Here is a 14,930-nt window from a genome sequence, read left to right as displayed (position 1 = left end):
TGAGTTTTAAAGATATATTTATGAGGCCTTCGCAGTCAGTTCACACGGTGGGGAAACACAAAAGTAAAATTTTGTGCGGAGGAGAAAGGTTCTAGTGGATAATGTCAGGTAAATTGGTTTCAGATTATCTTTGAAATATTGAAATATATATTGTAAATAGATTATGGATTTTTGCCCTCCATCTTTTACACATTAAACCATGAAAGGATACAGAAATATTAAAACTGTCAATTAAAATGAAGAAATCACATACTGTTCTCTAGGATTCATTTTCTACTTTTGTTTCTGAAGCGATTCTAATTCTAGGGTGTGAGGACTTCAGGGACGGCAACCTGACCCATGTGAGGAGGCCATCCATATACACACAAGACCTCAGTCCAAGCACGCACTCACACAAGCTAAGATTAATGCATGTGCTTGCCTTAGCAAATCATTTGTGCACTCTAATTCATTATTTCATTACAACACTGACTATTTGGAGAGTGCGGGGAGTGAAACACAGTGTCCCAGACTCAGTATAGATTTACCATCTGGCTGTTCCACAAATAGGCCTGAGCGTGGATTCGACACTGCTTTGGATCCCTGCTGAAACTGCGACAACACGGAATCAACATAAACATAAACAAAATCAATCAACAGTATACATATTTAAGAGAATTGCGGTTTAACTCAAGACGCGAGGTGAGAATACATTTAGTCCACTCTAATGTCAATCCTGATGCAGACCAAAGAGATAAGGTTACCTCAGGATGAGTCAGACTGCTTTTAGTGAGCTCCATGGCAGGGCGACTCATTTATATATATATATATAAATATATATAAATATATATATATCTGGAGGTACTGCTGGTATCTTACATAACAAGTGTCACAAGTGTCTCCATAATTCATCCACAAAAGCACAAGACGGTTTCCAAGTAAAAAATAAAATCACAGCTATCTTTATTCACTGAGTTGAGTACAAAAGACAAAAATGCATCAAATGCTACATCTATGTGGTAAAACATATCAATTCATCTGACTGTTATATTTCCATCAAGTTCTTCTCAGAGCAGATTGACATTAGTAAAATAAAAAGCACAACAGAACCAAAAGCTTTTAATTCACTCAAATCGTGACAAATATTTTACAACCGGTAAGGGAAATCGTGGGAAAAGAGGAGCAAGAAACACGACAATGGCCTAAAACAAAACAACTCAAATGAATGAATGAGCCGTAGGTCTGGATTGACTGTGTCCAGGAAACAGGAGGGATGGTTTGGCTTTCTGGTGTTGTTCAGGTCACAGGACTTCCCATGAGCCTTTCCTGACGCAGGGACACGAGTCGATTGAGCCACAGCTCCTCTGCTTTCTCCTTGTCCATGAACAACTGCAGGAAGATGTAGAAAGAACGTGTGAATACACAGGAAACTACAGTATTCATTTTGTTTTTTAAAACATGGGGAATAAGGAAACAAGTCCACTATATCTCTCAATCCTTATACTTTTTTTGTGACATTTTGTAGAAAAATGCAGCTTGACCAACACCTGGCTACTCAATCACAGTTCTTTGTTTCTAATGAGCCATGTGAACTTCATTCTACTAGACACTTGATTGACTTAGCAACTCCTTCCTAAACCTCCCACATCCACAATGTGACAGAAATGAACGAGCTCCGTTTCCTTGTGAGTTTATGAGTATGACACTGAGTCGTCAGTCCTGCCCACCAACACTCATGTGACCTCAGCGAGGAGTCACGGCGATGGCATGAGTGACGACCGTATAGTATCTTATGTCGCCTCCGTCTTTTCTTATCTACCGACTTCAAAATGTGCATCAGAAAAAGCCGTTGTTATGTAACTGTTCTAGTTGCGAGGGGCCGAGGAGTGTGTTAGAGCGGTGGCAGAGGGGCCCTACACATGCGACGACTTGTATTCATGGCAGTACATCACGAGCAGTAATGATATTGATTGTAAGAGGGCTATAAAACTCTTGCTGCAAGTGTCTGATGAATGAAGGCATCTGTTTATTAGGAAGAAACATAATGACTATGAGACTGAGAAGCAAGGCACCCAGACATTTGGGGGAAAAAAATTGGAAGATCATTTCTATATTCACTGTGTGTGCTTGTGCGAGGGTGGGAGATAATGCTGACACGCCGGCTATGTGTATATACTGTACATCTATGTGATGATGCATGTCTATTATTATGCAGATTGTAGAGCAAGCCCGGCCACGTCAATCCTTCATTCTTAACCCGCGGTGCTTACAGCTGCACTGCATGTTATCTGTGTGTTAGATTCAACACCAGTGAGTTCTTGTCTGTCAGCCCCGCACTGGTGTCATGGTGCTAATGAGGCTGTGTGTGTGGGATGACAGTATCTGGGCTAGGCTAATGGGACTCATCTGTTCTAATTGGAAGTGGAGCTGGAGCTGGAGCCGGGGCCGGGGCCCGCCTGGGGCATATTGCTGCCATACATCAGCCTGTCTGAGGTTGTGGATGTGTGCGCATTTGAACTCGGGGTAGGTATGTGTGTGTATGTGAGGGGGTTATCTGCATACGTCAGTGCATAACTTAGTTTCCCCAGTGGAGATAGATGACTGGGAAGCCCCAGGGAGCGTTATTGGAGTTTAAAGTTTTCCCTCTCGTTTTTCATCATTGGTCTGCAGGCACTTGGGGAGGTGATGTTGGGAGGCTATAATCTGCTATACTGCAGTGTCCCATATGATACAATGTATAATATGCAGGGATGGCGTAAACAGTGGTGGTGAAAAAGTTTGTCTACTAATCGATTAAGTTATAAAAACAAGGCAATGCTAAAAGATAAAATCAGTGCTCATTGGTGTGTTCAAAGCTCTGTGTACTGTAGTAGACTTCAGTATGGCAAAATGTGATGTTAAGGAAACAGAAAAAACCCAAAAAGGCTTTTTTTTATGGGAGAACTTACACTGGGATGGGCAAGTGTGTCAGTGTCATTGTAGACTATGGATATGGGAAGAGTGACGTCCTGAGATTCGTCCCTGTCCGACTCCAGCTTCACCTCAACAGGCTCGACCTATATTCACAGAAAAACACAAAACTTTAAAAACATGTCACACTCAATTAGCACATTCCTGCATTCAAAATAGTTACTGCAAAACACAATGAAACATGGGCATGATTAAATATACGTATAAACTGTAACTGATGACTGAATCGATAGTAGATGGTGTGTGTATGGAGGTAAAAATTCAAATATAAAATGGCAACATATGTTTCCCAATTCCATACTGAACATTAATGCCCTGGTGTAGTGAACAAGTACAGTATGTAACGTGTTGACAATAATGTCCCGTAATGAAACAGCTAATATACATTATCAAAACTCTCGATTGTGTTTTTTGAGTGTGCCGCTGATAAATGTAATTGTTCCACATAGCAAAAGAAAATGGTGGCAAACATTTAAATAAATTGTCAACAGCTGTAAAAAAGAAAAAAAAAAAAGATCAGAGAATAGAAAATATTTGAATATACGGAAAATATTCTACTTGTGTGATGTGTTCAATCATAATGGTGTAAAACATACAAATACAGTACTGAAAAATATAACAAGACTAACATACTACTGTGTGTGTATTATGCTATGGCGGAGAACACATAAAGGAGCTGTGAAATGGAATACGACATGTGTCCTACAGATTGCAGTGATAGATTGACCTATGCAATCAACTTGCAGACAGCAGGATTAATAGAGATTAGTCTGTGTTCTGAAATGTATTCTAATGGATATCTCCCTCAGTTCATCTATGTGTGTAAGAAAACATGAGGTTATCAGCAGTTAGCTGCATTTTCCCCTTCGGTTCATTCATCTTTTAGTTTATGTGAGTAACTGTTGTTGGGGTGAAAACCACCAACTGCAGTGCGAGAGGCTCTGGCTTCAGTGAATAAGGTCTTCCTCATTGTTGATTAATGAAGCTCTGAGTTGTAAATATTACAATAGTCAAACGCTTGGCAGAATCAGCTTTGTGACCGGTTAAGCTTTGTCAGTTGAACAGCAACATTATTCACATTTTGTTAGTTAGAGCCAAAGGAACATTTCTGAAAAGCACTTAAAGTGAAGATGAAGGCTCTCTGCCCCCATCATGTTACCATCTGAAGAGTCCACACTGATAGCAGGGAATATGATACTTAGAACCAGTCTTCCTCCATCCCTGGAGGTAAGACTTAAAGCTATAATAAGCCCCATATTTGGACGGATGGCCTGGTCGCCTTGTTGTTCTTGATGAGGAAGAAGTAACAAAATGAATGCTTTGCCAAGTTCATTCATGTTTCAAACACTCGTTATACCAGCCCCAGAGCAAATGTTTACCCAGTTGGAAAAATCTATTTAAAATTCATTTGGCAGGACACAAAAAAGTGAGTGGGATATAAAACACAGTAGCTAATAAGTATGGTGAAGTGCCAAATATCAGACAGCATAACTGGCTATTACAATTCTTGGGAATGATATGCTGAATATATGTTTTTAATGAATGCAGCCCGCTTGAAATAGAAAAGAAAAAAAAATCTTTAAAGATATACAGTGCTCTGGCAGATAATAAAGGTTTCACTGGCTTCTCCTCATTAACAGTTGTTTAAGAATCCGTCCGGTCACAATTCACAGTTGATGGTTATCAACACTAAAACCAAATAAACTTTATAATCATATATTCTCAGACAACAACACGTTCAAACAGCCAACCCCATTCTGTTTGTTGAATTATGAGTTTCTTTAAATAACAAAGATGCACATTACAGGGTTGTCAATGTTTACATGTTTATTTAGCTATTATTCATTTTTGGCCCGACATGTGATACAGTTAAAGAGTCTGAAAGACTGTGCAATCCTCCCTCCGACTCCACATGAATCATCTGGATATCTTAAGTAATATGTGACTAATGACGAGGACGATACCCAGGAGATTACTCTGAGAACCAGTGAAGAGCTGCTTTAAAAGAAAAACATGTAAACTTTAAATTGTGTATCATTAAAGCGCTTCTGTGCATAAAAGAGAAACTGATTAAAATACCGCAGGACTGTGTCACTTTGTTCTACTTCAATTGCATTTTCTTTATTAGAAGAATTTTAAATGATTCTATTTTCTTTATCATATTATATGCACATAGTATAAATCTATCTTTATAGACATGAGAACGCACCTGAACGCCCTATACGTAGAAGATCCACTGTAAACACTAGCACCCAGCTGCATAAATGAATCTACTGAAGTTGGGGGATCAATGTGTGTGAATGTGGCTTTGCACAGAGACAGAGAAGGTCTGATACACTGTGCATACGCAATCTGTGCAGCGTGTCCAAGCCAGCAGCCCAGGACAGACGGGATTAGTCCGGTCCAAGCTGCAACCGCACGGGTCTTGACCTTTGTCAGACTCACCAAGACGCGTCCCAAAAGTCTGTGCAGGTCTGCTGTCACATGTTGTCGCCTATCTTTTCAAAACAGCCATGAGCCCCCAACAAATCTAATTCCTGCTCCTTCAGAGACGGCAACATTTCAATAATGACTTCTGTGTTTTGTCTGCACAACCAGAGGGGGGTGGGGGGAGAGACAGAGGATAGCTGTTGCCTGCTGTGGCTTTTGTGTGGGTGCTGTTGCTTTGGAGGCGGCGAACAGTGGAGCGTCTGATGAAACTGTCTCAGGTCGGAACAAACGGCGCTGAATGGGAATGTTTGATTTGGTCTGGGCTGTCTCTGGACAGACGGCAGAGCATTGCAGAGAGGGAAATTCAATAAGAGACAGAGTGAAAAGATGGAGAGAGTGAGGGGAAAGGGGAGAAAGAGAGACAGAACGCACCTTTATATCGTCCCTGGATGATTTGAAAGCCTGAGGAACAAAGGAATCGCTCTCGATGGCCTCGATGTCCTTTATCCTTCGCACTTGCTCCTCCAGAGAAGTTCCCTCTGAAACACATGTTACACAGAAGGGGAAGCTATGAACAAAAGCGGGGCACACACATGTGAACGCAGGCACACAGAGGGTCAGCCTTCCCTTGTCATGCTCTGAAAGGCACCAGATTTCATTTGGACCGAGCCTTAGTCGATTGTATGTTCTCCCTGTGTATAATGTTATTTGACACTTACAATATGAAATATCTGATATTTCTCTTGTTTAATCTTGGCCTCCATGAAAAGACGTCTTGCTTAAACCAAGGGCATAGAGTTACTACAAAAGGTAAGTGGAAAAATACTAACAAGATAATAGCCAGACAGTGAATTACACTCAGATAATGCATTCTAAAATAATCATTATATGAACACAAACTCACTGCAACAAAATTTCATTACAGAGACTAAATGTGATTAGGTTTCATACAGTTTTCATGTATCAGAAAGTATTTTGCTCCGGCTTGGCCCATCAAACAAAAAGACAGAAAGGGTTTCCAGTAAATTACTCTTGGATATAAACACATCAGGATTCTGCATATCAGATAATAAATCATTTCAAGAATTCAAGAGCAGTCTCGGTAGCGTAGGAGGGCAAAAATAGGTGTGCCAGGAAAGTTAGCAAAAAGAAAAAAAAAAGACAGAGTCTGAATGCTCCCATTATTCTCTGGCTGTCAATCTTTCCACTGATCAGTCAATATTCATCCCTCTCTCCCCCATCCATCCGTCCTCTCCTGCACTCTCCCATCTCTCTATCTGTCAATCCAGCAGACATCCATGTTTCTCTGCTCCACTGATGTAGGCTGTGTCATGAAAACAAGTACACAAATGGGAACACACACACAGGCACACACACACACACATGCACGGAGAACAACGGCATACAAGTACTCCCACATGTACACATGTGTTTGCAAACTTACATACTTAGCACTCTTGGTTCACATAAATACGTATATGCACACACATACACACACATGCACATGTACTTACTCGCAACTGGAGCTAATAGCAGGAATTAATTCAATCCATTAGCAGCTACAGAAAGGGTGTCACAACACATCTTCATGGCCTTGGTGTTTAATGAATAAATGAATATTTGTTCCTGCTTTCACAGCAAAGCATCACATGTTCTCTTTCTCTCTCTCTCTCTTTCTCTCTCTCTCGCACACACACACACACACACACGCTATTATAGTTCATAATAGCACTCAAACAAACTCAGTTTTGATTTAAATGCACTGCAGAATTGGACAACTGAGTGACAAGTGGAATTAAGCCTTCCTATATGACAGACTATCAGCTTGTCATCCTGTGCGGGAAGATGTGAGCAGAGACGCATTGCACAGCCGCTCCAAAAATAGTCACTACCTTGACTGGGCTGCTAGATGAAGTCTGAACACTGGCCTAATATCCTCCTGAAGACTGTGGCCTGTCCTTCACACCAGCACCAGCATCACTGCTGCACAGCTGCAAGGCTGCAGGGCGGTACAAGTGTTTGAATAAAACAACCAAGATCAAGATCAAGAATTCTTTATTGTCACTATGCATCAACATATCTTCTCACTCAAACAAAAGACAAACACACTATAAATAATAGTTATAGTGTGTAGTATTAAATATTAGTACAACCAATGCCTACTGTATGACTGGGCAACAATTAATCCAGCACAATTACTTTTTCAATTACCCCTTTCTCTGCTGTGCCATACATAAAGAGCTACCACACAAACAGCCACACTGTCATGTATCCACACACACACATACACATACACAACATATCTGCTGGCATCTCCTTGGCAGGCCCGTCTGTCCGTGTGTGCTGCGGGAATCCATTAAGACCTCAGACTTTTTGACAAACACATTATTGGTAGATAAAATGACTTCCATATGCTGTTTGTCAGATGTCAGCGGGAAAAGATATGTATTTCATGAGAAAATCAAAAATAATGGACTTTGAGTGCGGGCCTAGCGAGCTTAGAGGCAGACAAAAATCAATACTCTAGCTGGGCGAGCTCACTTGGCAGCTCAGAGAGGTCAAAGTTGATATTTAATATTGACACATTATCTGGCAAATTAATTTAACAGGTCGACTCAATTGTCACCGCATTAGGAGCGCTTCTCTGTCAGTGATGAGAGGCGGAGAGAGTGAAAGTTGAGACGGAGGCAAAACAGACAGAGAGCAAGAGATGGAGAGGAAGATAAAGTAAAGTAGACAATTAAATGGACGGTACTGTATATGCACTGCTTTACATCAGGTTATTTCTATTTCTATATGGCGCTTGTATTCTGGATGCTGAAATGCATTACAGCCATTACCACCGCACCGGAAATGCGATCAAGCTAATAATGGATAGTGACTGAGCAATGCATGTTAATGTATGTTTGCGTCCTTGCATGTTCGTGTGTGTGTGTGTGTGTGCACATGTGTAAAAGAGGGAGTCAGAAAACTCACTTGCCATGTCATTACTGAAATTAGTTGGACAGACAGCAGTGCTGATGAGTGCCTCAGAATCAATAGGCTATTGTTCTCTCTAAATAGCTGTTTGTCCACTTCATTGATTAAGACCAGAAGATGTGGAGAGAAAATCAAACCAGCCAATGGAAACAGATTTCAGCTCATCTCCCCCTCAGCCTTGAAGATGAGAGCGCTGTGGAAACGGTAACGCGTCCCGGCCAGAAGAGGGAGCTCTTCATCAACACATGCCAGCACAGCACAGGCCTCTGGGCTACGGCAGCAGTCGTCTTTGTAAACTTGACTTTGGTCTAGAGTTTGTCAATCAAGAGCAGCCGAGCTGAATATATTGCCGCTGCTGATTAATTCCAGTAATTCAGTGCACCGGCGTGCCAGCTAAATTACCGCAGCACTTGTTGTGTGGAGGGAAATAAATAAAAGGAAAACAAACTGCTTGTTTTATCGAGGTCTTGCAATTTTTAGCAAATCTTTTGACAGTGTTTTGGAATTATATGGCAAACAGGGAGCTTAAAGGCGTTTAATGAATGTATTAAAAAAGAACAGCAAAGACAGGGCAAACTCTGCCGCTGAATTAACGGTGCAGGGTGTAACTTCGACAGTGAGTTCAAGAATTATACTTCTACTCGGAACTTGTGTCAGAAAGAAAAAAGTGAGGCCCTATTTTAATCAGGTCAGTTAAATCAAAGATGTTTTTTTATTCAATTTGTCCAAGAAAAACAAAAAACAAATAACTCCATTTGTTTTAAACTCACATTCTGTATTTTTTCTTTCTCTGTGTTTACCAGTGACACTCTCTGTCCTCTGCAAAAACCCCACAGTGATGCAGACGTCTAAGAAAACATGAAGATAAACATTTCTCAGAGTTCTGTCACCCATGCCCGGCCTTCACACGGACACGCTCGCACATCCCAAAAAAAAAACGCAGAAACATCCCTTGGTTTTACCAGGTTTCAATAACATGCCCTCCCCTCCTCTGCCCCCACCTCTCTCTCCCTGCACCGCAGCAAGGATGTGTAATTCAATGCTCAATTTAGGCCCGTCTCTGTGGAGATTTTTTTGCCTGCTAATTGATAGAAATTAAGCCATTAATCAAGCCACTAGCCATCATTCAACCCAGGGAAGATGAATACAAACTTTCATAATAACCACCTTCCCCATTTTAGCCCTCATTAGCATTAATTTTTAATGTAATTATGCTATTCTTTTACACTGAGCTCATAAATTACTGCTCTTTTGTTGCTGGCTGGCCTTGTAAAATCCAAAGTAATGCTTTGTAGTCTGATCTTTAAGGCAATTACTGGCTTCTTCACTCTTTTATCTCCCTGCATTTCCAATAACCTGCTCTCTAATGATTTATCTCCGCTGTACCCCCCCCACTCGCCACCCCCACCCCCAGCCCCCCATCCCACCCCAATCCCCTTCCCCGCTCTTTCTCTCTCTACACCAGCGGCCAACTGCCCCGCTGCCAGCCTCCGCCTCCAATCCCCATCCGCCCACATTCTCCCCATCTCTTTACAGCAGCCCCAGATCCATCAGGGATGCACACAAACACATGCACGGATGCTTGCCTCCACCAACTTAACTATATTAACACACGTGTATCGGTGTGTGTGTGTGTGTGTGCGTGCGTGCAGTGACTTTGTTTACTATCTCCTTTAGCCATTTTCCAGCTCGCCCTTCATTAGTGAATATCCAGCTCCAGCAATGGCGACAACACCTGGGGAATGCCAAGGTAAGAGACTGGCGCTCCATCTCACTCACTCTCTCTCTCTCTCTCCCTCTCTCTCCTGGCTGGTCTCCTGTGGGTCTTACCTGTAGGCTAGCTGCTCTTGTTTATGTAACCCCTGAGCTGGGTAAACACACACACACACACACACGCACGCACACAGGAACACACTCGCAGAGGCTTGGCATCAAACAGCTGAGTTAAGCTTAGCAGGGCTGTGTGCTGGGGGCGATAGAGGGGCTCCGGTCTGGCCCTGTTCTCAGCAGCAGCATCCTGGCTGCATCAAAGTCTTTACTGTATGATTCTCCAGGCCCAAACAACAGGCTGCTCCAACGCATGCCTGGGAATTGGACTGAACAATAACAGCAGAAAAAAAAAAAAAAATGAAACAATAGGTTACTTATTAAAATCCAACTGATGAGATTTCATTATCAACACCAAATGACTCTCTGCGAGACATTTTGCTTTGCCGATGAGATTTCCATTGCATTGAAATAAATAAATGAAGAAACCTAATGTGTCTGCGAGTGCTGCTGCTAATGAGATATTTTGTTGATATGACAGAGAAGTTTAAGCCTGGGCGGCTCAGGCGACCAGAATCACAGAGTCAGACCCCTTGCCTCTATTTCCTGCACGGCTAACTTTCCGTTATTAAAAAAGGTGTCTGGAGCGGGCCTTGGTTAGGTAATACTTTTAGACCGTATTGATCAGGAGCTGCTGACAGCTTCTGATGTTAGCCCTGGAAATGCATCAAGTGGCTAATGAGCAGCTATTAGGCCCATCGATTTGCTGATTTCAATTGATAGCTAGCAGGCCAAAGCGGCACATCAATATTTGCATAACTAATACCCTGCAGCTTGAGGCAGTGAAAAATGAGACCTCAATGAGTCAGGGAGAAAAGGAAAAGAGATACATAGAGCGGGGAGAGAGCCGAGGAGGATAATGAGAGCAGACAAAAACAAATCAGCAACACACAAGCACGAGAAACACCTGGACTATCAAAACTATCCACAGGCCAAGAAAAGCTGCACCACCGTGTGTTTTCCTCCCCCCACCCCCCCTCCCACTTGTGTGTGCACAAATCGGTCTGAGAGGAACGCCGACCACCAATGGGAGAACAGCAAACAATGACAATGTGTGACGCTGACGTGGCTGACGCCCCGGGTCGACAGGTCACGGAGGAAAAATTCTGACAGGCTGAGCCAGATGTCCCCGAGTGAGTCCCCGAGGAGTGGCTGTATATGTATGTATGTGTTTGTAAGTGCGTGTGTGAGCAGGGAGATGTCCAGTGACGGAGCAGGTGGCTAAGCCAGTCTAATGTGCATTCCCACGAGACCCCTCCCACACCCACACACACACATACACACACAATCACGCGCATAATACGCACAGTCACTCACATATTACCGCCCCATCCTCCCTCCAGAAAAAGCCACATGTCTTTATAACCCGTTGTCTTCCAACAATGCACCTTCAACCACAACACACACACACACGGGCCAAGTGATCCCCCATGGTGCTCACCTTGTTATCATAGTGTCAACTGGTCTCCGTGGAGTTGCCGTCCTGTCGGCTCCTGTCACACACATCGGGGGCCTGTCACGCATCACTAACCCTCGGCTGTCTCTCTTAAACACTCGGCCCTGGAAGTTCTTTGGAACTTATGGAGAACACCATCCACCTCGAGCGTCATTTGACCCCTCAGCAGATATGGAGCGTGATAGATATATATTTTTTTTGGTGCGTTATCTTTTGTGATATCTATTTGGAATCAGGAAATGAAGAGCAGCTGGTGGCGGAGTGTCACGCGCACGCTTCTAGTGTCTCCTAGCGATAGTGATCTCGCACTCTCCAGTCAATAAAGGTCTGAATGATGAATTAAAGACCCAAACAACCTGCTAATGACAGGATGACATGGCAGCCACGCGCCGCGCTGGGCTATCTCCTTCCACATCTCCACTCAGCCCTGCCTATACTCGCCACTTCTCCCTCTCTTCTGTCATCCAACCCCATCTCCCCTCTTAACTTCCTCTTCTCAACTGACCCCGGTTCAGCTACTCTGCAGTATATTATCCATGTCTATACAAAAAAAAAAAAAAAAAAAAAAAACCCTTCTTCTAAAATTAAATGCATGTGTTTAGCCTCTTTCCGTCGCTTCCCATAATGAAATCATGGGGCGGAACAACAGATTGGCCCCCAGTCTGTCCCTCCATCCCACTCTACATCCATCACACGCAATATCTGAAGCCACAGACTGTATTTATAAGAAATGATGATGCATGTAATTGTTTGATTCAGCCATCAAAACTGCACTGACTGATCTAAAGGACTTATAGATTATTTGTTTGTTCATGTGCGGGTCATACAAACTTCAGACATAACTTATGAGACTTTGATGAGACAGTTTTTTGGAAAATGATGCAACGCGTGCGTCCGTCCCCGCTTTCAAATACAATGTTTGTATTACAAAAGCTAACATACTGTATTCACTTGTAATTAGCTCAGATGGAGAATTTACCATTCATCATGGGACGTCATGTTTATTGTTGCCTTGTTGACACTGTATCTATTGCTATCGTGCCAATAAATAATGCATTCATTTCCAAAAACAAGCGTCCACCTTTCAGGGGGACTAGTGCAAACAGAGTTTAAAAGCATCTACTGTATATTTACTGCATATAAATCAGCTATTTATCAGAAATTCTAGCTAAGACCTGACTGCTCCTGCTGACCTGACTGCATGGTGCTAACTGCAAAAACATAGAGGGGCTAACTAAAACCAGGTGGGTGTGTTTCTCCCTGTATGTGTATGTGTGTCTGTGTGTGTGTGTGTGAGTATGAGTGCGAGGGAGAGAAAGAGAGCAGTATGAGTGTTTGCCGATGTCCTGCGCCTGGGCAGCATCACGAAATCTCATTAAATAGTCAAGCTTTCACAGGCTGAGTGGTGAGATCTTCAAGATCACAGCCACTTTCTCTGTCGACAAGCTTGAAAGGGGACTTGTGGCATTTCTGAAAAATTGTATGACATTTTGTTTCCTTATATTTTATTGAATTATCTCAGTTTGGCCGCTTTGGTGAGTCATGCCATTTCAGGACTCATGCGCGGGATATCGTCGGTATGCTGCAAGAATAACAAACCCCCTAGAAGTCACTTTAGAAAGTGAGAATAAAGTGTGAAATGCAAATCAGCCCACACAGATGAAGGACCGTGTACCTTAAGACTCATTTCTCATATTTTTAGACTCCTATAACCGTTCAGTAATCTGCAGTACAATAATAGCCTGTCTGTCTGTGGGACTCAAGGAGCTCTTTATTAAGCACAGTGCTGTTTTAGTGTGATTAGAATACAGAGTCCTGCCCTGCCCTTTACCAGAAATAACAAGCATTTGACTGAATTAACTTGAAGTAAAACTCGGTGCCGCGCATGTGTGTGTTTGAGAGCACGCGCACGCGGGGGGGGGGGAGAAAAGTGCAGCGGTCTCCATTTTTCGATCGCAGGCTGGTCAGCAGCTCTTTTATGAACAACTCTATAATTAGAGAAACACCAAGCAGCTAATTACTTAATTGGAGCAAGGTCTTTAAAATGAAAATGATGTAATCTGAATCCAGGAAACGGGCTCCGTTTTCACGTACACCAATACATGAATGTCGACACACACAAACAGGCGCACGCACTTCATGACCTACAGTCTTCTTGACATGTAGCCATCAAGAAACCAACTCTTTGCCCTTAGTTGGGTTGTAATTGATTCTCTCTTTCACTCTGCTGGCTCCTGACAGGGCATGTGTGTGTGTGTGTGCGTGTGTGTGTGTGTGTGTGTGTGGGCGATGGAGGAAAAAGGAACTGAGAGGGAGGGAGACTCCTGTTTGTGTGGTCTGTTACAAACTATATTAGTAAAGGTCATGGCTGTGTGTGTGTGTGTGTGTGTGTGTGAGTGTATCTGAGTAGTAATTAATTAGGCAAATGCCCCCACCTCCTCCTTTTCTGACCTCAGTTGTCAACTAATAAGCCCGGCACTGTGTAATATATTACACTCCTTTTTTCTATCGCTTTCTGCCTTATTGGATGGAATCATGCAAAGAAAAACAAAACAAGAGTGACATCATCATTTGCATGTAAATTCAAAGCTCCTTAATGTAAATTATTTTTCCTTTATGGACTAAATTACAGGAAAGAAATGCATGAATAGTTGCATGACTATAATGTGAAGTCAGGGCTGATATGTTTGATTTCTGTCAGCTGTGCTGGTGTTTGTTGGTGTGTCGGTGTGTCGGTGTGTGTGTGGGAGTAAGTTCCTCTCGCTGCGCCCTGATTATGTGTGTACACAGGTATAAAATGGTGAGTGCTCTCAGTGCAGCGACCCTTCACCTCCACATTCTCTGGCTGTTATCACATCCCACACCGGACCTGTCCTGAGGTCACGGGCAGAGCTTGGCACTGAATGAGCCGCAGAGGCAGGACGGCACCGTGGTGATGATCATGTACAACACAACGGTTGACAAACATAAATCTGGATTAGGCATTCGTTTAAAAAAAAATCTGAATGAGTGTCAGCAATGTGTATTAGGAAATACAGTTCTAAACGGATGATGGAAATTAGCGTTCTCACTAAATGTGGTGCAGCCATCTTTTTATTTCTTTGAATAATTAATGTCACTGCACTCTGTCCTGCAATAAACTTAATAAACTAAACTAAACTAAATGTGGTGAACAACAAGAAGATAACTGTACAGTGACAGTCTTTAATGACTGGATTACATATGATTGAATAACACACACAACTTTCCCAACAACAATTGTCATGTACACATTTTATAAGATACTTAA

At 42.6% G+C, this 14,930-nt stretch overlaps 1 protein-coding gene across 1 annotated transcript in view; it reads right to left on the bottom strand.

Annotated features, from left to right (window-relative positions):
• Positions 1–925: 925 nt before the first annotated feature.
• rsrc1 (arginine/serine-rich coiled-coil 1) overlaps positions 926–14,930 on the bottom strand; it is a 130,457-nt gene continuing 116,452 nt past the window's right edge. The window contains exons 8-10 of the mRNA XM_085796497.1: positions 5,812–5,918; positions 2,928–3,035; positions 926–1,368 (exon numbers count right to left, since the gene is read on the bottom strand). Coding sequence (XP_085652623.1) covers positions 1,276–1,368; positions 2,928–3,035; positions 5,812–5,918 — 308 coding nt within the window. The 3' untranslated portion in view covers positions 926–1,275. The remainder of the gene's footprint in view (positions 1,369–2,927; positions 3,036–5,811; positions 5,919–14,930) is intronic.

Source organism: Trachurus japonicus, chromosome 13 (genome assembly GCF_045865225.1).
Source record: "Trachurus japonicus isolate A0001 chromosome 13, Traja_1.0".
Lineage (NCBI taxonomy): Eukaryota > Metazoa > Chordata > Actinopteri > Carangiformes > Carangidae > Trachurus > Trachurus japonicus.
The sequence above is the reverse complement of the archived record's forward strand: the minus strand, read 5'-3'. Positions and strand labels throughout refer to the sequence as shown.